Source organism: Dicentrarchus labrax, unplaced genomic scaffold (genome assembly GCF_905237075.1).
Source record: "Dicentrarchus labrax unplaced genomic scaffold, dlabrax2021, whole genome shotgun sequence".
NCBI lineage: Eukaryota > Metazoa > Chordata > Actinopteri > Moronidae > Dicentrarchus > Dicentrarchus labrax.
This window is the reverse complement of record NW_026136706.1, coordinates 4,914,253-4,939,831: the sequence shown is the minus strand read 5'-3', so window position 1 is coordinate 4,939,831 and position 25,579 is coordinate 4,914,253. Positions and strand designations below refer to the sequence as shown.

The following is a 25,579-nucleotide window of genomic DNA, read 5'->3' as shown; positions in this document are numbered from 1 at the left end:
AAAATAAACACCTTTTCAAAGACTGCGCTACTGGACTAGTCATCAAGTGGTGGACGATTTATTTCTGTTTTTCTTTGTGAAAGAACCTAGCACTGACTTCTTTAATTGTAAAGAGTAGCTATGCAGACCACCAACTATCTTTAAATACTCATGTGGAGCTAAACACGTATCAAACTTAATTCTTTTCTTTTCTCTCAATCTAGGTTAAACAGGTCAGGTAGCCTTTCAGGCCAGCAAGAGGCTGTGCTTGTTAACATACCAGTGACTGTTGGTGATTCTGGGAGGCGTCAATAACCACAGCCTCCACGGAGGACTGAAGTTGCTGTTGGACACTGGGAAGGTCGGTGAATTCAGACACAGAGAGAGCATAACTGGGATCGTTTGATATCTCCTGCAGTTGTCTGCTATCAGCACTCCTGGTTCCAATTGCAAAGATCAAGACACCCAGCTGTTTGAGAGCAGAGGCTGGTGCATCAACACTGTCAAAAGACCTTCCACCACTTAGCAATATTAGGACCTGTGGAACTCCTTCCGGGCGCCTGCTTCCGGCAGAGGCCGTGAAGACATTATCCCCCAGGTACTGGAGGGCTGCTCCAGTGTTGAGGGGCCTTCCGCCTTTGTGCCTCAAACCTCTGACAGTGTCGAGGATCTCGGCTTTTGTGGTGTACGTGTTCAGATAAAACTGGACAGCTGGATCTCTGCTGTACTGAACCACTGAGACACGGTCTTTGTTGTCATCCACACTGAGTGTCTCTACTACTCTTTGGACAAAGTCTCGCATAGCTGGGAATCCACTTCTAGTACTATCAGATCAATCCAACAAGAACACAACATCCTTTCCTGGTGCCTTTCTCTCCACTAGGGAACATAGAAATTCAGACATATTTAGGTTCATGTGTTGAAAACGTTTCCGATGTGAAAGTCATATGACGAAAGCTAACCTCCATGTTTACACCTTACTTAACAAATTGCAGGCAAACCTGTTTTGTCAAAGTGGCACCGGCTGACCTCAACTTAGTAAAATACGCTTTAATGCAGTTCATGTTGCATCCTACCATGCTTTTGGAAGGTAAAAATCAGTCACTTTCTTACCAGGTACTATTGGTGTCACAGATGGGGCCCTCACTGGCACTGTGCTCATTACAGAGGAGAGCTGTTCTTGGACACTGGGGAGGTCAGTGAACTCAGTTACCGATAGAGCGTAACTAGGGTCATATGATATCTTCTGCAGTTCACTCTTGTCAGAGCCCCTTGTTCCAATGCCAATCACAACGACGCCCTGCTGTTTGAGAGCAGAGGCTGGGGTATCTACATTGTCAAAAGACCTTCCGCCATTTAGCAGGATCAACATCTGTGGAACACCTTGCAGGCGTCTACTCCCGGAGGAGTTTGTAAAGACGTTGTCCCTGACGTATTGGAGGGCTGCCCCGGTGTTGAGGGGTCTGCCTCCTCTGTGTTTCAGCCCTCTGACCGAATCCAAAACATCCTCTCTTGTGGTGTACGTGTTCAGATAGAAATTGACCTCTGCATCTCTGCTGTACTGGACCACAGAGACACGGTCTTTGTTTTGTCCCACATTGAGTTTCTCCACAACTCTCTCAACAAACTCACGCATGGCGGGGAAGCCATACCTTGTGGAATCAGAACCATCCAGAAGGAACACGATATCTTTTTTGGCAGTGTCAACTGAGAAAAGACAGGAAGACAAAAAAAATAAACACCTTTTCAAAGACTGCGCTACTGGACTAGTCATCAAGTGGTGGACGATTTATTTCTGTTTTTCTTTGTGAAAGAACCTAGCACTGACTTCTTTAATTGTAAAGAGTAGCTATGCAGACCACCAACTATCTTTAAATACTCATGTGGAGCTAAACACGTATCAAACTTAATTCTTTTCTTTTCTCTCAATCTAGGTTAAACAGGTCAGGTAGCCTTTCAGGCCAGCAAGAGGCTGTGCTTGTTAACATACCAGTGACTGTTGGTGATTCTGGGGAGGCGTCAATAACCACAGCCTCCACGGAGGACTGAAGTTGCTGTTGGACACTGGGAAGGTCGGTGAATTCAGACACAGAGAGAGCATAACTGGGATCGTTTGATATCTCCTGCAGTTGTCTGCTATCAGCACTCCTGGTTCCAATTGCAAAGATCAAGACACCCAGCTGTTTGAGAGCAGAGGCTGGTGCATCAACACTGTCAAAAGACCTTCCACCACTTAGCAATATTAGGACCTGTGGAACTCCTTCCGGGCGCCTGCTTCCGGCAGAGGCCGTGAAGACATTATCCCCCAGGTACTGGAGGGCTGCTCCAGTGTTGAGGGGCCTTCCGCCTTTGTGCCTCAAACCTCTGACAGTGTCGAGGATCTCGGCTTTTGTGGTGTACGTGTTCAGATAAAACTGGACAGCTGGATCTCTGCTGTACTGAACCACTGAGACACGGTCTTTGTTGTCATCCACACTGAGTGTCTCTACTACTCTTTGGACAAAGTCTCGCATAGCTGGGAATCCACTTCTAGTACTATCAGATCCATCCAACAAGAACACAACATCCTTTCCTGGTGCCTTTCTCTCCACTAGGGAACATAGAAATTCAGACATATTTAGGTTCATGTGTTGAAAACGTTTCCGATGTGAAAGTCATATGACGAAAGCTAACCTCCATGTTTACACCTTACTTAACAAATTGCAGGCAAACCTGTTTTGTCAAAGTGGCACCGGCTGACCTCAACTTAGTAAAATACGCTTTAATGCAGTTCATGTTGCATCCTACCATGCTTTTGGAAGGTAAAAATCAGTCACTTTCTTACCAGGTACTATTGGTGTCACAGATGGGGCCCTCACTGGCACTGTGCTCATTACAGAGGAGAGCTGTTCTTGGACACTGGGGAGGTCAGTGAACTCAGTTACCGATAGAGCGTAACTAGGGTCATATGATATCTTCTGCAGTTCACTCTTGTCAGAGCCCCTTGTTCCAATGCCAATCACAACGACGCCCTGCTGTTTGAGAGCAGAGGCTGGGGTATCTACATTGTCAAAAGACCTTCCGCCATTTAGCAGGATCAACATCTGTGGAACACCTTGCAGGCGTCTACTCCCGGAGGAGTTTGTAAAGACGTTGTCCCTGACGTATTGGAGGGCTGCCCCGGTGTTGAGGGGTCTGCCTCCTCTGTGTTTCAGCCCTCTGACCGAATCCAAAACATCCTCTCTTGTGGTGTACGTGTTCAGATAGAAATTGACCTCTGCATCTCTGCTGTACTGGACCACAGAGACACGGTCTTTGTTTTGTCCCACATTGAGTTTCTCCACAACTCTCTCAACAAACTCACGCATGGCGGGGAAGCCATACCTTGTGGAATCAGAACCATCCAGAAGGAACACGATATCTTTTTTGGCAGTGTCAACTGAGAAAAGACAGGAAGACAAAAAAATAAACACCTTTTCAAAGACTGCGCTACTGGACTAGTCATCAAGTGGTGGACGATTTATTTCTGTTTTTCTTTGTGAAAGAACCTAGCACTGACTTCTTTAATTGTAAAGAGTAGCTATGCAGACCACCAACTATCTTTAAATACTCATGTGGAGCTAAACACGTATCAAACTTAATTCTTTTCTTTTCTCTCAATCTAGGTTAAACAGGTCAGGTAGCCTTTCAGGCCAGCAAGAGGCTGTGCTTGTTAACATACCAGTGACTGTTGGTGATTCTGGGGAGGCGTCAATAACCACAGCCTCCACGGAGGACTGAAGTTGCTGTTGGACACTGGGAAGGTCGGTGAATTCAGACACAGAGAGAGCATAACTGGGATCGTTTGATATCTCCTGCAGTTGTCTGCTATCAGCACTCCTGGTTCCAATTGCAAAGATCAAGACACCCAGCTGTTTGAGAGCAGAGGCTGGTGCATCAACACTGTCAAAAGACCTTCCACCACTTAGCAATATTAGGACCTGTGGAACTCCTTCCGGGCGCCTGCTTCCGGCAGAGGCCGTGAAGACATTATCCCCCAGGTACTGGAGGGCTGCTCCAGTGTTGAGGGGCCTTCCGCCTTTGTGCCTCAAACCTCTGACAGTGTCGAGGATCTCGGCTTTTGTGGTGTACGTGTTCAGATAAAACTGGACAGCTGGATCTCTGCTGTACTGAACCACTGAGACACGGTCTTTGTTGTCATCCACACTGAGTGTCTCTACTACTCTTTGGACAAAGTCTCGCATAGCTGGGAATCCACTTCTAGTACTATCAGATCCATCCAACAAGAACACAACATCCTTTCCTGGTGCCTTTCTCTCCACTAGGGAACATAGAAATTCAGACATATTTAGGTTCATGTGTTGAAAACGTTTCCGATGTGAAAGTCATATGACGAAAGCTAACCTCCATGTTTACACCTTACTTAACAAATTGCAGGCAAACCTGTTTTGTCAAAGTGGCACCGGCTGACCTCAACTTAGTAAAATACGCTTTAATGCAGTTCATGTTGCATCCTACCATGCTTTTGGAAGGTAAAAATCAGTCACTTTCTTACCAGGTACTATTGGTGTCACAGATGGGGCCCTCACTGGCACTGTGCTCATTACAGAGGAGAGCTGTTCTTGGACACTGGGGAGGTCAGTGAACTCAGTTACCGATAGAGCGTAACTAGGGTCATATGATATCTTCTGCAGTTCACTCTTGTCAGAGCCCCTTGTTCCAATGCCAATCACAACGACGCCCTGCTGTTTGAGAGCAGAGGCTGGGGTATCTACATTGTCAAAAGACCTTCCGCCATTTAGCAGGATCAACATCTGTGGAACACCTTGCAGGCGTCTACTCCCGGAGGAGTTTGTAAAGACGTTGTCCCTGACGTATTGGAGGGCTGCCCCGGTGTTGAGGGGTCTGCCTCCTCTGTGTTTCAGCCCTCTGACCGAATCCAAAACATCCTCTCTTGTGGTGTACGTGTTCAGATAGAAATTGACCTCTGCATCTCTGCTGTACTGGACCACAGAGACACGGTCTTTGTTTTGTCCCACATTGAGTTTCTCCACAACTCTCTCAACAAACTCACGCATGGCGGGGAAGCCATACCTTGTGGAATCAGAACCATCCAGAAGGAACACGATATCTTTTTGGCAGTGTCAACTGAGAAAAGACAGGAAGACAAAAAAAATAAACACCTTTTCAAAGACTGCGCTACTGGACTAGTCATCAAGTGGTGGACGATTTATTTCTGTTTTTCTTTGTGAAAGAACCTAGCACTGACTTCTTTAATTGTAAAGAGTAGCTATGCAGACCACCAACTATCTTTAAATACTCATGTGGAGCTAAACACGTATCAAACTTAATTCTTTTCTTTTCTCTCAATCTAGGTTAAACAGGTCAGGTAGCCTTTCAGGCCAGCAAGAGGCTGTGCTTGTTAACATACCAGTGACTGTTGGTGATTCTGGGGAGGCGTCAATAACCACAGCCTCCACGGAGGACTGAAGTTGCTGTTGGACACTGGGAAGGTCGGTGAATTCAGACACAGAGAGAGCATAACTGGGATCGTTTGATATCTCCTGCAGTTGTCTGCTATCAGCACTCCTGGTTCCAATTGCAAAGATCAAGACACCCAGCTGTTTGAGAGCAGAGGCTGGTGCATCAACACTGTCAAAAGACCTTCCACCACTTAGCAATATTAGGACCTGTGGAACTCCTTCCGGGCGCCTGCTTCCGGCAGAGGCCGTGAAGACATTATCCCCCAGGTACTGGAGGGCTGCTCCAGTGTTGAGGGGCCTTCCGCCTTTGTGCCTCAAACCTCTGACAGTGTCGAGGATCTCGGCTTTTGTGGTGTACGTGTTCAGATAAAACTGGACAGCTGGATCTCTGCTGTACTGAACCACTGAGACACGGTCTTTGTTGTCATCCACACTGAGTGTCTCTACTACTCTTTGGACAAAGTCTCGCATAGCTGGGAATCCACTTCTAGTACTATCAGATCCATCCAACAAGAACACAACATCCTTTCCTGGTGCCTTTCTCTCCACTAGGGAACATAGAAATTCAGACATATTTAGGTTCATGTGTTGAAAACGTTTCCGATGTGAAAGTCATATGACGAAAGCTAACCTCCATGTTTACACCTTACTTAACAAATTGCAGGCAAACCTGTTTTGTCAAAGTGGCACCGGCTGACCTCAACTTAGTAAAATACGCTTTAATGCAGTTCATGTTGCATCCTACCATGCTTTTGGAAGGTAAAAATCAGTCACTTTCTTACCAGGTACTATTGGTGTCACAGATGGGGCCCTCACTGGCACTGTGCTCATTACAGAGGAGAGCTGTTCTTGGACACTGGGGAGGTCAGTGAACTCAGTTACCGATAGAGCGTAACTAGGGTCATATGATATCTTCTGCAGTTCACTCTTGTCAGAGCCCCTTGTTCCAATGCCAATCACAACGACGCCCTGCTGTTTGAGAGCAGAGGCTGGGGTATCTACATTGTCAAAAGACCTTCCGCCATTTAGCAGGATCAACATCTGTGGAACACCTTGCAGGCGTCTACTCCCGGAGGAGTTTGTAAAGACGTTGTCCCTGACGTATTGGAGGGCTGCCCCGGTGTTGAGGGGTCTGCCTCCTCTGTGTTTCAGCCCTCTGACCGAATCCAAAACATCCTCTCTTGTGGTGTACGTGTTCAGATAGAAATTGACCTCTGCATCTCTGCTGTACTGGACCACAGAGACACGGTCTTTGTTTTGTCCCACATTGAGTTTCTCCACAACTCTCTCAACAAACTCACGCATGGCGGGGAAGCCATACCTTGTGGAATCAGAACCATCCAGAAGGAACACGATATCTTTTTTGGCAGTGTCAACTGAGAAAAGACAGGAAGACAAAAAAATAAACACCTTTTCAAAGACTGCGCTACTGGACTAGTCATCAAGTGGTGGACGATTTATTTCTGTTTTTCTTTGTGAAAGAACCTAGCACTGACTTCTTTAATTGTAAAGAGTAGCTATGCAGACCACCAACTATCTTTAAATACTCATGTGGAGCTAAACACGTATCAAACTTAATTCTTTTCTTTTCTCTCAATCTAGGTTAAACAGGTCAGGTAGCCTTTCAGGCCAGCAAGAGGCTGTGCTTGTTAACATACCAGTGACTGTTGGTGATTCTGGGGAGGCGTCAATAACCACAGCCTCCACGGAGGACTGAAGTTGCTGTTGGACACTGGGAAGGTCGGTGAATTCAGACACAGAGAGAGCATAACTGGGATCGTTTGATATCTCCTGCAGTTGTCTGCTATCAGCACTCCTGGTTCCAATTGCAAAGATCAAGACACCCAGCTGTTTGAGAGCAGAGGCTGGTGCATCAACACTGTCAAAAGACCTTCCACCACTTAGCAATATTAGGACCTGTGGAACTCCTTCCGGGCGCCTGCTTCCGGCAGAGGCCGTGAAGACATTATCCCCCAGGTACTGGAGGGCTGCTCCAGTGTTGAGGGGCCTTCCGCCTTTGTGCCTCAAACCTCTGACAGTGTCGAGGATCTCGGCTTTTGTGGTGTACGTGTTCAGATAAAACTGGACAGCTGGATCTCTGCTGTACTGAACCACTGAGACACGGTCTTTGTTGTCATCCACACTGAGTGTCTCTACTACTCTTTGGACAAAGTCTCGCATAGCTGGGAATCCACTTCTAGTACTATCAGATCCATCCAACAAGAACACAACATCCTTTCCTGGTGCCTTTCTCTCCACTAGGGAACATAGAAATTCAGACATATTTAGGTTCATGTGTTGAAAACGTTTCCGATGTGAAAGTCATATGACGAAAGCTAACCTCCATGTTTACACCTTACTTAACAAATTGCAGGCAAACCTGTTTTGTCAAAGTGGCACCGGCTGACCTCAACTTAGTAAAATACGCTTTAATGCAGTTCATGTTGCATCCTACCATGCTTTTGGAAGGTAAAAATCAGTCACTTTCTTACCAGGTACTATTGGTGTCACAGATGGGGCCCTCACTGGCACTGTGCTCATTACAGAGGAGAGCTGTTCTTGGACACTGGGGAGGTCAGTGAACTCAGTTACCGATAGAGCGTAACTAGGGTCATATGATATCTTCTGCAGTTCACTCTTGTCAGAGCCCCTTGTTCCAATGCCAATCACAACGACGCCCTGCTGTTTGAGAGCAGAGGCTGGGGTATCTACATTGTCAAAAGACCTTCCGCCATTTAGCAGGATCAACATCTGTGGAACACCTTGCAGGCGTCTACTCCCGGAGGAGTTTGTAAAGACGTTGTCCCTGACGTATTGGAGGGCTGCCCCGGTGTTGAGGGGTCTGCCTCCTCTGTGTTTCAGCCCTCTGACCGAATCCAAAACATCCTCTCTTGTGGTGTACGTGTTCAGATAGAAATTGACCTCTGCATCTCTGCTGTACTGGACCACAGAGACACGGTCTTTGTTTTGTCCCACATTGAGTTTCTCCACAACTCTCTCAACAAACTCACGCATGGCGGGGAAGCCATACCTTGTGGAATCAGAACCATCCAGAAGGAACACGATATCTTTTTTGGCAGTGTCAACTGAGAAAAGACAGGAAGACAAAAAAATAAACACCTTTTCAAAGACTGCGCTACTGGACTAGTCATCAAGTGGTGGACGATTTATTTCTGTTTTTCTTTGTGAAAGAACCTAGCACTGACTTCTTTAATTGTAAAGAGTAGCTATGCAGACCACCAACTATCTTTAAATACTCATGTGGAGCTAAACACGTATCAAACTTAATTCTTTTCTTTTCTCTCAATCTAGGTTAAACAGGTCAGGTAGCCTTTCAGGCCAGCAAGAGGCTGTGCTTGTTAACATACCAGTGACTGTTGGTGATTCTGGGGAGGCGTCAATAACCACAGCCTCCACGGAGGACTGAAGTTGCTGTTGGACACTGGGAAGGTCGGTGAATTCAGACACAGAGAGAGCATAACTGGGATCGTTTGATATCTCCTGCAGTTGTCTGCTATCAGCACTCCTGGTTCCAATTGCAAAGATCAAGACACCCAGCTGTTTGAGAGCAGAGGCTGGTGCATCAACACTGTCAAAAGACCTTCCACCACTTAGCAATATTAGGACCTGTGGAACTCCTTCCGGGCGCCTGCTTCCGGCAGAGGCCGTGAAGACATTATCCCCCAGGTACTGGAGGGCTGCTCCAGTGTTGAGGGGCCTTCCGCCTTTGTGCCTCAAACCTCTGACAGTGTCGAGGATCTCGGCTTTTGTGGTGTACGTGTTCAGATAAAACTGGACAGCTGGATCTCTGCTGTACTGAACCACTGAGACACGGTCTTTGTTGTCATCCACACTGAGTGTCTCTACTACTCTTTGGACAAAGTCTCGCATAGCTGGGAATCCACTTCTAGTACTATCAGATCCATCCAACAAGAACACAACATCCTTTCCTGGTGCCTTTCTCTCCACTAGGGAACATAGAAATTCAGACATATTTAGGTTCATGTGTTGAAAACGTTTCCGATGTGAAAGTCATATGACGAAAGCTAACCTCCATGTTTACACCTTACTTAACAAATTGCAGGCAAACCTGTTTTGTCAAAGTGGCACCGGCTGACCTCAACTTAGTAAAATACGCTTTAATGCAGTTCATGTTGCATCCTACCATGCTTTTGGAAGGTAAAAATCAGTCACTTTCTTACCAGGTACTATTGGTGTCACAGATGGGGCCCTCACTGGCACTGTGCTCATTACAGAGGAGAGCTGTTCTTGGACACTGGGGAGGTCAGTGAACTCAGTTACCGATAGAGCGTAACTAGGGTCATATGATATCTTCTGCAGTTCACTCTTGTCAGAGCCCCTTGTTCCAATGCCAATCACAACGACGCCCTGCTGTTTGAGAGCAGAGGCTGGGGTATCTACATTGTCAAAAGACCTTCCGCCATTTAGCAGGATCAACATCTGTGGAACACCTTGCAGGCGTCTACTCCCGGAGGAGTTTGTAAAGACGTTGTCCCTGACGTATTGGAGGGCTGCCCCGGTGTTGAGGGGTCTGCCTCCTCTGTGTTTCAGCCCTCTGACCGAATCCAAAACATCCTCTCTTGTGGTGTACGTGTTCAGATAGAAATTGACCTCTGCATCTCTGCTGTACTGGACCACAGAGACACGGTCTTTGTTTTGTCCCACATTGAGTTTCTCCACAACTCTCTCAACAAACTCACGCATGGCGGGGAAGCCATACCTTGTGGAATCAGAACCATCCAGAAGGAACACGATATCTTTTTTGGCAGTGTCAACTGAGAAAAGACAGGAAGACAAAAAAAATAAACACCTTTTCAAAGACTGCGCTACTGGACTAGTCATCAAGTGGTGGACGATTTATTTCTGTTTTTCTTTGTGAAAGAACCTAGCACTGACTTCTTTAATTGTAAAGAGTAGCTATGCAGACCACCAACTATCTTTAAATACTCATGTGGAGCTAAACACGTATCAAACTTAATTCTTTTCTTTTCTCTCAATCTAGGTTAAACAGGTCAGGTAGCCTTTCAGGCCAGCAAGAGGCTGTGCTTGTTAACATACCAGTGACTGTTGGTGATTCTGGGGAGGCGTCAATAACCACAGCCTCCACGGAGGACTGAAGTTGCTGTTGGACACTGGGAAGGTCGGTGAATTCAGACACAGAGAGAGCATAACTGGGATCGTTTGATATCTCCTGCAGTTGTCTGCTATCAGCACTCCTGGTTCCAATTGCAAAGATCAAGACACCCAGCTGTTTGAGAGCAGAGGCTGGTGCATCAACACTGTCAAAAGACCTTCCACCACTTAGCAATATTAGGACCTGTGGAACTCCTTCCGGGCGCCTGCTTCCGGCAGAGGCCGTGAAGACATTATCCCCCAGGTACTGGAGGGCTGCTCCAGTGTTGAGGGGCCTTCCGCCTTTGTGCCTCAAACCTCTGACAGTGTCGAGGATCTCGGCTTTTGTGGTGTACGTGTTCAGATAAAACTGGACAGCTGGATCTCTGCTGTACTGAACCACTGAGACACGGTCTTTGTTGTCATCCACACTGAGTGTCTCTACTACTCTTTGGACAAAGTCTCGCATAGCTGGGAATCCACTTCTAGTACTATCAGATCCATCCAACAAGAACACAACATCCTTTCCTGGTGCCTTTCTCTCCACTAGGGAACATAGAAATTCAGACATATTTAGGTTCATGTGTTGAAAACGTTTCCGATGTGAAAGTCATATGACGAAAGCTAACCTCCATGTTTACACCTTACTTAACAAATTGCAGGCAAACCTGTTTTGTCAAAGTGGCACCGGCTGACCTCAACTTAGTAAAATACGCTTTAATGCAGTTCATGTTGCATCCTACCATGCTTTTGGAAGGTAAAAATCAGTCACTTTCTTACCAGGTACTATTGGTGTCACAGATGGGGCCCTCACTGGCACTGTGCTCATTACAGAGGAGAGCTGTTCTTGGACACTGGGGAGGTCAGTGAACTCAGTTACCGATAGAGCGTAACTAGGGTCATATGATATCTTCTGCAGTTCACTCTTGTCAGAGCCCCTTGTTCCAATGCCAATCACAACGACGCCCTGCTGTTTGAGAGCAGAGGCTGGGGTATCTACATTGTCAAAAGACCTTCCGCCATTTAGCAGGATCAACATCTGTGGAACACCTTGCAGGCGTCTACTCCCGGAGGAGTTTGTAAAGACGTTGTCCCTGACGTATTGGAGGGCTGCCCCGGTGTTGAGGGGTCTGCCTCCTCTGTGTTTCAGCCCTCTGACCGAATCCAAAACATCCTCTCTTGTGGTGTACGTGTTCAGATAGAAATTGACCTCTGCATCTCTGCTGTACTGGACCACAGAGACACGGTCTTTGTTTTGTCCCACATTGAGTTTCTCCACAACTCTCTCAACAAACTCACGCATGGCGGGGAAGCCATACCTTGTGGAATCAGAACCATCCAGAAGGAACACGATATCTTTTTTGGCAGTGTCAACTGAGAAAAGACAGGAAGACAAAAAAAAATAAACACCTTTTCAAAGACTGCGCTACTGGACTAGTCATCAAGTGGTGGACGATTTATTTCTGTTTTTCTTTGTGAAAGAACCTAGCACTGACTTCTTTAATTGTAAAGAGTAGCTATGCAGACCACCAACTATCTTTAAATACTCATGTGGAGCTAAACACGTATCAAACTTAATTCTTTTCTTTTCTCTCAATCTAGGTTAAACAGGTCAGGTAGCCTTTCAGGCCAGCAAGAGGCTGTGCTTGTTAACATACCAGTGACTGTTGGTGATTCTGGGGAGGCGTCAATAACCACAGCCTCCACGGAGGACTGAAGTTGCTGTTGGACACTGGGAAGGTCGGTGAATTCAGACACAGAGAGAGCATAACTGGGATCGTTTGATATCTCCTGCAGTTGTCTGCTATCAGCACTCCTGGTTCCAATTGCAAAGATCAAGACACCCAGCTGTTTGAGAGCAGAGGCTGGTGCATCAACACTGTCAAAAGACCTTCCACCACTTAGCAATATTAGGACCTGTGGAACTCCTTCCGGGCGCCTGCTTCCGGCAGAGGCCGTGAAGACATTATCCCCCAGGTACTGGAGGGCTGCTCCAGTGTTGAGGGGCCTTCCGCCTTTGTGCCTCAAACCTCTGACAGTGTCGAGGATCTCGGCTTTTGTGGTGTACGTGTTCAGATAAAACTGGACAGCTGGATCTCTGCTGTACTGAACCACTGAGACACGGTCTTTGTTGTCATCCACACTGAGTGTCTCTACTACTCTTTGGACAAAGTCTCGCATAGCTGGGAATCCACTTCTAGTACTATCAGATCCATCCAACAAGAACACAACATCCTTTCCTGGTGCCTTTCTCTCCACTAGGGAACATAGAAATTCAGACATATTTAGGTTCATGTGTTGAAAACGTTTCCGATGTGAAAGTCATATGACGAAAGCTAACCTCCATGTTTACACCTTACTTAACAAATTGCAGGCAAACCTGTTTTGTCAAAGTGGCACCGGCTGACCTCAACTTAGTAAAATACGCTTTAATGCAGTTCATGTTGCATCCTACCATGCTTTTGGAAGGTAAAAATCAGTCACTTTCTTACCAGGTACTATTGGTGTCACAGATGGGGCCCTCACTGGCACTGTGCTCATTACAGAGGAGAGCTGTTCTTGGACACTGGGGAGGTCAGTGAACTCAGTTACCGATAGAGCGTAACTAGGGTCATATGATATCTTCTGCAGTTCACTCTTGTCAGAGCCCCTTGTTCCAATGCCAATCACAACGACGCCCTGCTGTTTGAGAGCAGAGGCTGGGGTATCTACATTGTCAAAAGACCTTCCGCCATTTAGCAGGATCAACATCTGTGGAACACCTTGCAGGCGTCTACTCCCGGAGGAGTTTGTAAAGACGTTGTCCCTGACGTATTGGAGGGCTGCCCCGGTGTTGAGGGGTCTGCCTCCTCTGTGTTTCAGCCCTCTGACCGAATCCAAAACATCCTCTCTTGTGGTGTACGTGTTCAGATAGAAATTGACCTCTGCATCTCTGCTGTACTGGACCACAGAGACACGGTCTTTGTTTTGTCCCACATTGAGTTTCTCCACAACTCTCTCAACAAACTCACGCATGGCGGGGAAGCCATACCTTGTGGAATCAGAACCATCCAGAAGGAACACGATATCTTTTTTGGCAGTGTCAACTGAGAAAAGACAGGAAGACAAAAAAAATAAACACCTTTTCAAAGACTGCGCTACTGGACTAGTCATCAAGTGGTGGACGATTTATTTCTGTTTTTCTTTGTGAAAGAACCTAGCACTGACTTCTTTAATTGTAAAGAGTAGCTATGCAGACCACCAACTATCTTTAAATACTCATGTGGAGCTAAACACGTATCAAACTTAATTCTTTTCTTTTCTCTCAATCTAGGTTAAACAGGTCAGGTAGCCTTTCAGGCCAGCAAGAGGCTGTGCTTGTTAACATACCAGTGACTGTTGGTGATTCTGGGGAGGCGTCAATAACCACAGCCTCCACGGAGGACTGAAGTTGCTGTTGGACACTGGGAAGGTCGGTGAATTCAGACACAGAGAGAGCATAACTGGGATCGTTTGATATCTCCTGCAGTTGTCTGCTATCAGCACTCCTGGTTCCAATTGCAAAGATCAAGACACCCAGCTGTTTGAGAGCAGAGGCTGGTGCATCAACACTGTCAAAAGACCTTCCACCACTTAGCAATATTAGGACCTGTGGAACTCCTTCCGGGCGCCTGCTTCCGGCAGAGGCCGTGAAGACATTATCCCCCAGGTACTGGAGGGCTGCTCCAGTGTTGAGGGGCCTTCCCCCTTTGTGCCTCAAACCTCTGACAGTGTCGAGGATCTCGGCTTTTGTGGTGTACGTGTTCAGATAAAACTGGACAGCTGGATCTCTGCTGTACTGAACCACTGAGACACGGTCTTTGTTGTCATCCACACTGAGTGTCTCTACTACTCTTTGGACAAAGTCTCGCATAGCTGGGAATCCACTTCTAGTACTATCAGATCCATCCAACAAGAACACAACATCCTTTCCTGGTGCCTTTCTCTCCACTAGGGAACATAGAAATTCAGACATATTTAGGTTCATGTGTTGAAAACGTTTCCGATGTGAAAGTCATATGACGAAAGCTAACCTCCATGTTTACACCTTACTTAACAAATTGCAGGCAAACCTGTTTTGTCAAAGTGGCACCGGCTGACCTCAACTTAGTAAAATACGCTTTAATGCAGTTCATGTTGCATCCTACCATGCTTTTGGAAGGTAAAAATCAGTCACTTTCTTACCAGGTACTATTGGTGTCACAGATGGGGCCCTCACTGGCACTGTGCTCATTACAGAGGAGAGCTGTTCTTGGACACTGGGGAGGTCAGTGAACTCAGTTACCGATAGAGCGTAACTAGGGTCATATGATATCTTCTGCAGTTCACTCTTGTCAGAGCCCCTTGTTCCAATGCCAATCACAACGACGCCCTGCTGTTTGAGAGCAGAGGCTGGGGTATCTACATTGTCAAAAGACCTTCCGCCATTTAGCAGGATCAACATCTGTGGAACACCTTGCAGGCGTCTACTCCCGGAGGAGTTTGTAAAGACGTTGTCCCTGACGTATTGGAGGGCTGCCCCGGTGTTGAGGGGTCTGCCTCCTCTGTGTTTCAGCCCTCTGACCGAATCCAAAACATCCTCTCTTGTGGTGTACGTGTTCAGATAGAAATTGACCTCTGCATCTCTGCTGTACTGGACCACAGAGACACGGTCTTTGTTTTGTCCCACATTGAGTTTCTCCACAACTCTCTCAACAAACTCACGCATGGCGGGGAAGCCATACCTTGTGGAATCAGAACCATCCAGAAGGAACACGATATCTTTTTTGGCAGTGTCAACTGAGAAAAGACAGGAAGACAAAAAAATAAACACCTTTTCAAAGACTGCGCTACTGGACTAGTCATCAAGTGGTGGACGATTTATTTCTGTTTTTCTTTGTGAAAGAACCTAGCACTGACTTCTTTAATTGTAAAGAGTAGCTATGCAGACCACCAACTATCTTTAAATACTCATGTGGAGCTAAACACGTATCAAACTTAATTCTTTTCTTTTCTCTCAATCTAGGTTAAACAGGTCAGGTAGCCTTTCAGGCCAGCAAGAGGCTGTGCTTGTTAACATACCAGTGACTGTTGGTGATTCTGGGGAGGCGTCAATAACCACAGCCTCCACGGAGGACTGAAGTTGCTGTTGGACACTGGGAAGGTCGGTGAATTCAGACACAGAGAGAGCATAACTGGGATCGTTTGATATCTCCTGCAGTTGTCTGCTATCAGCACTCCTGGTTCCAATTGCAAAGATCAAGACACCCAGCTGTTTGAGAGCAGAGGCTGGTGCATCAACACTGTCAAAAGACCTTCCACCACTTAGCAATATTAGGACCTGTGGAACTCCTTCCGGGCGCCTGCTTCCGGCAGAGGCCGTGAAGACATTATCCCCCAGGTACTGGAGGGCTGCTCCAGTGTTGAGGGGCCTTCCCCCTTTGTGCCTCAAACCTCTGACAGTGTCGAGGATCTCGGCTTTTGTGGTGTACGTGTTCAGATAAAACTGGACAGCTGGATCTCTGCTGTACTGAACCACTGAGACACGGTCTTTGTTGTCATCCACACTGAGTGTCTCTACTACTCTTTGGACAAAGTCTCGCATAGCTGGGAATCCACTTCTAGTACTATCAGATCCATCCAACAAGAACACAACATCCTTTCCTGGTGCCTTTCTCTCCACTAGGGAACATAGAAATTCAGACATATTTAGGTTCATGTGTTGAAAACGTTTCCGATGTGAAAGTCATATGACGAAAGCTAACCTCCATGTTTACACCTTACTTAACAAATTGCAGGCAAACCTGTTTTGTCAAAGTGGCACCGGCTGACCTCAACTTAGTAAAATACGCTTTAATGCAGTTCATGTTGCATCCTACCATGCTTTTGGAAGGTAAAAATCAGTCACTTTCTTACCAGGTACTATTGGTGTCACAGATGGGGCCCTCACTGGCACTGTGCTCATTACAGAGGAGAGCTGTTCTTGGACACTGGGGAGGTCAGTGAACTCAGTTACCGATAGAGCGTAACTAGGGTCATATGATATCTTCTGCAGTTCACTCTTGTCAGAGCCCCTTGTTCCAATGCCAATCACAACGACGCCCTGCTGTTTGAGAGCAGAGGCTGGGGTATCTACATTGTCAAAAGACCTTCCGCCATTTAGCAGGATCAACATCTGTGGAACACCTTGCAGGCGTCTACTCCCGGAGGAGTTTGTAAAGACGTTGTCCCTGACGTATTGGAGGGCTGCCCCGGTGTTGAGGGGTCTGCCTCCTCTGTGTTTCAGCCCTCTGACCGAATCCAAAACATCCTCTCTTGTGGTGTACGTGTTCAGATAGAAATTGACCTCTGCATCTCTGCTGTACTGGACCACAGAGACACGGTCTTTGTTTTGTCCCACATTGAGTTTCTCCACAACTCTCTCAACAAACTCACGCATGGCGGGGAAGCCATACCTTGTGGAATCAGAACCATCCAGAAGGAACACGATATCTTTTTTGGCAGTGTCAACTGAGAAAAGACAGGAAGACAAAAAAATAAACACCTTTTCAAAGACTGCGCTACTGGACTAGTCATCAAGTGGTGGACGATTTATTTCTGTTTTTCTTTGTGAAAGAACCTAGCACTGACTTCTTTAATTGTAAAGAGTAGCTATGCAGACCACCAACTATCTTTAAATACTCATGTGGAGCTAAACACGTATCAAACTTAATTCTTTTCTTTTCTCTCAATCTAGGTTAAACAGGTCAGGTAGCCTTTCAGGCCAGCAAGAGGCTGTGCTTGTTAACATACCAGTGACTGTTGGTGATTCTGGGGAGGCGTCAATAACCACAGCCTCCACGGAGGACTGAAGTTGCTGTTGGACACTGGGAAGGTCGGTGAATTCAGACACAGAGAGAGCATAACTGGGATCGTTTGATATCTCCTGCAGTTGTCTGCTATCAGCACTCCTGGTTCCAATTGCAAAGATCAAGACACCCAGCTGTTTGAGAGCAGAGGCTGGTGCATCAACACTGTCAAAAGACCTTCCACCACTTAGCAATATTAGGACCTGTGGAACTCCTTCCGGGCGCCTGCTTCCGGCAGAGGCCGTGAAGACATTATCCCCCAGGTACTGGAGGGCTGCTCCAGTGTTGAGGGGCCTTCCGCCTTTGTGCCTCAAACCTCTGACAGTGTCGAGGATCTCGGCTTTTGTGGTGTACGTGTTCAGATAAAACTGGACAGCTGGATCTCTGCTGTACTGAACCACTGAGACACGGTCTTTGTTGTCATCCACACTGAGTGTCTCTACTACTCTTTGGACAAAGTCTCGCATAGCTGGGAATCCACTTCTAGTACTATCAGATCCATCCAACAAGAACACAACATCCTTTCCTGGTGCCTTTCTCTCCACTAGGGAACATAGAAATTCAGACATATTTAGGTTCATGTGTTGAAAACGTTTCCGATGTGAAAGTCATATGACGAAAGCTAACCTCCATGTTTACACCTTACTTAACAAATTGCAGGCAAACCTGTTTTGTCAAAGTGGCACCGGCTGACCTCAACTTAGTAAAATACGCTTTAATGCAGTTCATGTTGCATCCTACCATGCTTTTGGAAGGTAAAAATCAGTCACTTTCTTACCAGGTACTATTGGTGTCACAGATGGGGCCCTCACTGGCACTGTGCTCATTACAGAGGAGAGCTGTTCTTGGACACTGGGGAGGTCAGTGAACTCAGTTACCGATAGAGCGTAACTAGGGTCATATGATATCTTCTGCAGTTCACTCTTGTCAGAGCCCCTTGTTCCAATGCCAATCACAACGACGCCCTGCTGTTTGAGAGCAGAGGCTGGGGTATCTACATTGTCAAAAGACCTTCCGCCATTTAGCAGGATCAACATCTGTGGAACACCTTGCAGGCGTCTACTCCCGGAGGAGTTTGTAAAGACGTTGTCCCTGACGTATTGGAGGGCTGCCCCGGTGTTGAGGGGTCTGCCTCCTCTGTGTTTCAGCCCTCTGACCGAATCCAAAACATCCTCTCTTGTGGTGTACGTGTTCAGATAGAAATTGACCTCTGCATCTCTGCTGTACTGGACCACAGAGACACGGTCTTTGTTTTGTCCCACATTGAGTTTCTCCACAACTCTCTCAACAAACTCACGCATGGCGGGAAGCCATACCTTGTGGAATCAGAACCATCCAGAAGGAACACGATATCTTTTTTGGCAGTGTCAACTGAGAAAGGACAGGAAGACAAAAAAATAAACACCTTTTCAAAGACTGCGCTACTGGACTAGTCATCAAGTGGTGGACGATTTATTTCTGTTTTTTTTTGAAAGAACCTAGCACTGACTTCTTTAATTGTAAAGAGTAGCTATGCAGACCACCAACTATCTTTAAATACTCATGTGGAGCTAAACACGTATCAAACTTAATTCTTTTCTTTTCTCTCAATCTAGGTTAAACAGGTCAGGTAGCCTTTCAGGCCAGCAAGAGGCTGTGCTTGTTAACATACCAGTGACTGTTGGTGATTCTGGGGAGGCGTCAATAACCACAGCCTCCACGGAGGACTGAAGTTGCTGTTGGACACTGGGAAGGTCGGTGAATTCAGACACAGAGAGAGCATAACTGGGATCGTTTGATATCTCCTGCAGTTGTCTGCTATCAGCACTCCTGGTTCCAATTGCAAAGATCAAGACACCCAGCTGTTTGAGAGCAGAGGCTGGTGCATCAACACTGTCAAAAGACCTTCCACCACTTAGCAATATTAGGACCTGTGGAACTCCTTCCGGGCGCCTGCTTCCGGCAGAGGCCGTGAAGACATTATCCCCCAGGTACTGGAGGGCTGCTCCAGTGTTGAGGGGCCTTCCCCTTTGTGCCTCAAACCTCTGACAGTGTCGAGGATCTCGGCTTTTGTGGTGTACGTGTTCAGATAAAACTGGACAGCTGGATCTCTGCTGTACTGAACCACTGAGACACGGTCTTTGTTGTCATCCACACTGAGTGTCTCTACTACTCTTTGGACAAAGTCTCGCATAGCTGGGAATCCACTTCTAGTACTATCAGATCCATCCAACAAGAACACAACATCCTTTCCTGGTGCCTTTCTCTCCACTAGGGAACATAGAAATTCAGACATATTTAGGTTCATGTGTTGAAAACGTTTCCGATGTGAAAGTCATATGACGAAAGCTAACCTCCATGTTTACACCTTACTTAACAAATTGCAGGCAAACCTGTTTTGTCAAAGTGGCACCGGCTGACCTCAACTTAGTAAAATACGCTTTAATGCAGTTCATGTTGCATCCTACCATGCTTTTGGAAGGTAAAAATCAGTCACTTTCTTACCAGGTACTATTGGTGTCACAGATGGGGCCCTCACTGGCACTGTGCTCATTACAGAGGAGAGCTGTTCTTGGACACTGGGGAGGTCAGTGAACTCAGTTACCGATAGAGCGTAACTAGGGTCATATGATATCTTCTGCAGTTCACTCTTGTCAGAGCCCCTTGTTCCAATGCCAATCACAACGACGCCCTGCTGTTTGAGAGCAGAGGCTGGGGTATCTACATTGTCAAAAGACCTTCCGCCATTTAGCAGGATCAACATCTGTGGAACACCTTGCAGGCGTCTACTCCCGGAGGAGTTTGTAAAGACGTTGTCCCTGACGTATTGGAGGGCTGCCCCGGTGTTGAGGGGGTCTGCCTCCTCTGTGTTTCAGCCCTCTGACCGAATCCAAAACATCCTCTCTTGTGGTGTACGTGTTCAGATAGAAATTGACCTCTGCATCTCTGCTGTACTGGACCACAGAGACACGGTCTTTGTTTTGTCCCACATTGAGTTTCTCCACAACTCTCTCAACAAACTCACGCATGGCGGGGAAGCCATACCTTGTGGAATCAGAACCATCCAGAAGGAACACGATATCTTTTTTGGCAGTGTCAACTGAGAAAAGACAGGAAGACAAAAAAATAAACACCTTTTCAAAGACTGCGCTACTGGACTAGTCATCAAGTGGTGGACGATTTATTTCTGTTTTTCTTTTTGAAAGAACCTAGCACTGACTTCTTTAATTGTAAAGAGTAGCTATGCAGACCACCAACTATCTTTAAATACTCATGTGGAGCTAAACACGTATCAAACTTAATTCTTTTCTTTTCTCTCAATCTAGGTTAAACAGGTCAGGTAGCCTTTCAGAACAGCAAGAGGCTGTGCTTGTTAACATACCAGTGACTGTTGGTGATTCTGGGGAGGCGTCAATAACCACAGCCTCCACGGAGGACTGAAGTTGCTGTTGGACACTGGGAAGGTCGGTGAATTCAGACACAGAGAGAGCATAACTGGGATCGTTTGATATCTCCTGCAGTTGTCTGCTATCAGCACTCCTGGTTCCAATTGCAAAGATCAAGACACCCAGCTGTTTGAGAGCAGAGGCTGGTGCATCAACACTGTCAAAAGACCTTCCACCACTTAGCAATATTAGGACCTGTGGAACTCCTTCCGGGCGCCTGCTTCCGGCAGAGGCCGTGAAGACATTATCCCCCAGGTACTGGAGGGCTGCTCCAGTGTTGAGGGGCCTTCCCCCTTTGTGCCTCAAACCTCTGACAGTGTCGAGGATCTCGGCTTTTGTGGTGTACGTGTTCAGATAAAACTGGACAGCTGGATCTCTGCTGTACTGAACCACTGAGACACGGTCTTTGTTGTCATCCACACTGAGTGTCTCTACTACTCTTTGGACAAAGTCTCGCATAGCTGGGAATCCACTTCTAGTACTATCAGATCCATCCAACAAGAACACAACATCCTTTCCTGGTGCCTTTCTCTCCACTAGGGAACATAGAAATTCAGACATATTTAGGTTCATGTGTTGAAAACGTTTCCGATGTGAAAGTCATATGACGAAAGCTAACCTCCATGTTTACACCTTACTTAACAAATTGCAGGCAAACCTGTTTTGTCAAAGTGGCACCGGCTGACCTCAACTTAGTAAAATACGCTTTAATGCAGTTCATGTTGCATCCTACCATGCTTTTGGAAGGTAAAAATCAGTCACTTTCTTACCAGGTACTATTGGTGTCACAGATGGGGCCCTCACTGGCACTGTGCTCATTACAGAGGAGAGCTGTTCTTGGACACTGGGGAGGTCAGTGAACTCAGTTACCGATAGAGCGTAACTAGGGTCATATGATATCTTCTGCAGTTCACTCTTGTCAGAGCCCCTTGTTCCAATGCCAATCACAACGACGCCCTGCTGTTTGAGAGCAGAGGCTGGGGTATCTACATTGTCAAAAGACCTTCCGCCATTTAGCAGGATCAACATCTGTGGAACACCTTGCAGGCGTCTACTCCCGGAGGAGTTTGTAAAGACGTTGTCCCTGACGTATTGGAGGGCTGCCCCGGTGTTGAGGGGTCTGCCTCCTCTGTGTTTCAGCCCTCTGACCGAATCCAAAACATCCTCTCTTGTGGTGTACGTGTTCAGATAGAAATTGACCTCTGCATCTCTGCTGTACTGGACCACAGAGACACGGTCTTTGTTTTGTCCCACATTGAGTTTCTCCACAACTCTCTCAACAAACTCACGCATGGCGGGGAAGCCATACCTTGTGGAATCAGAACCATCCAGAAGGAACACGATATCTTTTTTGGCAGTGTCAACTGAGAAAAGACAGGAAGACAAAAAAAATAAACACCTTTTCAAAGACTGCGCTACTGGACTAGTCATCAAGTGGTGGACGATTTATTTCTGTTTTTCTTTTTGAAAGAACCTAGCACTGACTTCTTTAATTGTAAAGAGTAGCTATGCAGACCACCAACTATCTTTAAATACTCATGTGGAGCTAAACACGTATCAAACTTAATTCTTTTCTTTTCTCTCAATCTAGGTTAAACAGGTCAGGTAGCCTTTCAGAACAGCAAGAGGCTGTGCTTGTTAACATACCAGTGACTGTTGGTGATTCTGGGGAGGCGTCAATAACCACAGCCTCCACGGAGGACTGAAGTTGCTGTTGGACACTGGGAAGGTCGGTGAATTCAGACACAGAGAGAGCATAACTGGGATCGTTTGATATCTCCTGCAGTTGTCTGCTATCAGCACTCCTGGTTCCAATTGCAAAGATCAAGACACCCAGCTGTTTGAGAGCAGAGGCTGGTGCATCAACACTGTCAAAAGACCTTCCACCACTTAGCAATATTAGGACCTGTGGAACTCCTTCCGGGCGCCTGCTTCCGGCAGAGGCCGTGAAGACATTATCCCCCAGGTACTGGAGGGCTGCTCCAGTGTTGAGGGGCCTTCCGCCTTTGTGCCTCAAACCTCTGACAGTGTCGAGGATCTCGGCTTTTGTGGTGTACGTGTTCAGATAAAACTGGACAGCTGGATCTCTGCTGTACTGAACCACTGAGACACGGTCTTTGTTGTCATCCACACTGAGTGTCTCTACTACTCTTTGGACAAAGTCTCGCATAGCTGGGAATCCACTTCTAGTACTATCAGATCCATCCAACAAGAACACAACATCCTTTCCTGGTGCCTTTCTCTCCACTAGGGAACATAGAAATTCAGACATATTTAGGTTCATGTGTTGAAAACGTTTCCGATGTGAAAGTCATATGACGAAAGCTAACCTCCATGTTTACACCTTACTTAACAAATTGCAGGCAAACCTGTTTTGTCAAAGTGGCACCGGCTGACCTCAACTTAGTAAAATACGCTTTAATGCAGTTCATGTTGCATCCTACCATGCTTTTGGAAGGTAAAAATCAGTCACTTTCTTACCAGGTACTATTGGTGTCACAGATGGGGCCCTCACTGGCACTGTGCTCATTACAGAGGAGAGCTGTTCTTGGACACTGGGGAGGTCAGTGAACTCAGTTACCGATAGAGCGTAACTAGGGTCATATGATATCTTCTGCAGTTCACTCTTGTCAGAGCCCCTTGTTCCAATGCCAATCACAACGACGCCCTGCTGTTTGAGAGCAGAGGCTGGGGTATCTACATTGTCAAAAGACCTTCCGCCATTTAGCAGGATCAACATCTGTGGAACACCTTGCAGGCGTCTACTCCCGGAGGAGTTTGTAAAGACGTTGTCCCTGACGTATTGGAGGGCTGCCCCGGTGTTGAGGGGTCTGCCTCCTCTGTGTTTCAGCCCTCTGACCGAATCCAAAACATCCTCTCTTGTGGTGTACGTGTTCAGATAGAAATTGACCTCTGCATCTCTGCTGTACTGGACCACAGAGACACGGTCTTTGTTTTGTCCCACATTGAGTTTCTCCACAACTCTCTCAACAAACTCACGCATGGCGGGGAAGCCATACCTTGTGGAATCAGAACCATCCAGAAGGAACACGATATCTTTTTTGGCAGTGTCAACTGAGAAAAGACAGGAAGACAAAAAAAATAAACACCTTTTCAAAGACTGCGCTACTGGACTAGTCATCAAGTGGTGGACGATTTATTTCTGTTTTTCTTTGTGAAAGAACCTAGCACTGACTTCTTTAATTGTAAAGAGTAGCTATGCAGACCACCAACTATCTTTAAATACTCATGTGGAGCTAAACACGTATCAAACTTAATTCTTTTCTTTTCTCTCAATCTAGGTTAAACAGGTCAGGTAGCCTTTCAGGCCAGCAAGAGGCTGTGCTTGTTAACATACCAGTGACTGTTGGTGATTCTGGGGAGGCGTCAATAACCACAGCCTCCACGGAGGACTGAAGTTGCTGTTGGACACTGGGAAGGTCGGTGAATTCAGACACAGAGAGAGCATAACTGGGATCGTTTGATATCTCCTGCAGTTGTCTGCTATCAGCACTCCTGGTTCCAATTGCAAAGATCAAGACACCCAGCTGTTTGAGAGCAGAGGCTGGTGCATCAACACTGTCAAAAGACCTTCCACCACTTAGCAATATTAGGACCTGTGGAACTCCTTCCGGGCGCCTGCTTCCGGCAGAGGCCGTGAAGACATTATCCCCCAGGTACTGGAGGGCTGCTCCAGTGTTGAGGGGCCTTCCGCCTTTGTGCCTCAAACCTCTGACAGTGTCGAGGATCTCGGCTTTTGTGGTGTACGTGTTCAGATAAAACTGGACAGCTGGATCTCTGCTGTACTGAACCACTGAGACACGGTCTTTGTTGTCATCCACACTGAGTGTCTCTACTACTCTTTGGACAAAGTCTCGCATAGCTGGGAATCCACTTCTAGTACTATCAGATCCATCCAACAAGAACACAACATCCTTTCCTGGTGCCTTTCTCTCCACTAGGGAACATAGAAATTCAGACATATTTAGGTTCATGTGTTGAAAACGTTTCCGATGTGAAAGTCATATGACGAAAGCTAACCTCCATGTTTACACCTTACTTAACAAATTGCAGGCAAACCTGTTTTGTCAAAGTGGCACCGGCTGACCTCAACTTAGTAAAATACGCTTTAATGCAGTTCATGTTGCATCCTACCATGCTTTTGGAAGGTAAAAATCAGTCACTTTCTTACCAGGTACTATTGGTGTCACAGATGGGGCCCTCACTGGCACTGTGCTCATTACAGAGGAGAGCTGTTCTTGGACACTGGGGAGGTCAGTGAACTCAGTTACCGATAGAGCGTAACTAGGGTCATATGATATCTTCTGCAGTTCACTCTTGTCAGAGCCCCTTGTTCCAATGCCAATCACAACGACGCCCTGCTGTTTGAGAGCAGAGGCTGGGGTATCTACATTGTCAAAAGACCTTCCGCCATTTAGCAGGATCAACATCTGTGGAACACCTTGCAGGCGTCTACTCCCGGAGGAGTTTGTAAAGACGTTGTCCCTGACGTATTGGAGGGCTGCCCCGGTGTTGAGGGGTCTGCCTCCTCTGTGTTTCAGCCCTCTGACCGAATCCAAAACATCCTCTCTTGTGGTGTACGTGTTCAGATAGAAATTGACCTCTGCATCTCTGCTGTACTGGACCACAGAGACACGGTCTTTGTTTTGTCCCACATTGAGTTTCTCCACAACTCTCTCAACAAACTCACGCATGGCGGGGAAGCCATACCTTG

At 46.8% G+C, this 25,579-nt stretch overlaps 1 protein-coding gene and 1 pseudogene across 28 annotated transcripts in view; both read right to left on the bottom strand.

Moving 5' to 3' along the window:
* Positions 1-25,579, bottom strand: part of LOC127365014 (collagen alpha-3(VI) chain) — a 125,268-nt gene that overhangs the window by 55,918 nt on the left and 43,771 nt on the right. For 2 of the 28 annotated variants that reach the window (XM_051402652.1, XM_051402669.1), the window contains exons 7-8: positions 18,736-18,790; positions 4,514-5,052 (exon numbers count right to left, since the gene is read on the bottom strand). The exons of 16 other annotated variants lie outside the window; for them this stretch is intronic. In XM_051402652.1, the coding sequence (XP_051258612.1) occupies positions 4,514-5,052; positions 18,736-18,790 (594 nt within the window). Of the gene's footprint in view, positions 1-2,803; positions 3,398-4,513; positions 5,053-6,223; positions 6,818-7,933; positions 8,528-11,354; positions 11,949-14,777; positions 15,372-16,487; positions 17,082-18,735; positions 18,791-25,036; positions 25,576-25,579 lie in introns of all 28 variants that reach the window. 10 more of the 28 variants (XM_051402661.1, XM_051402671.1, XM_051402662.1 and 7 more) reach the window with 7 other exon arrangements.
* Positions 18,910-19,892, bottom strand: LOC127365020 (collagen alpha-3(VI) chain-like; annotated as a pseudogene).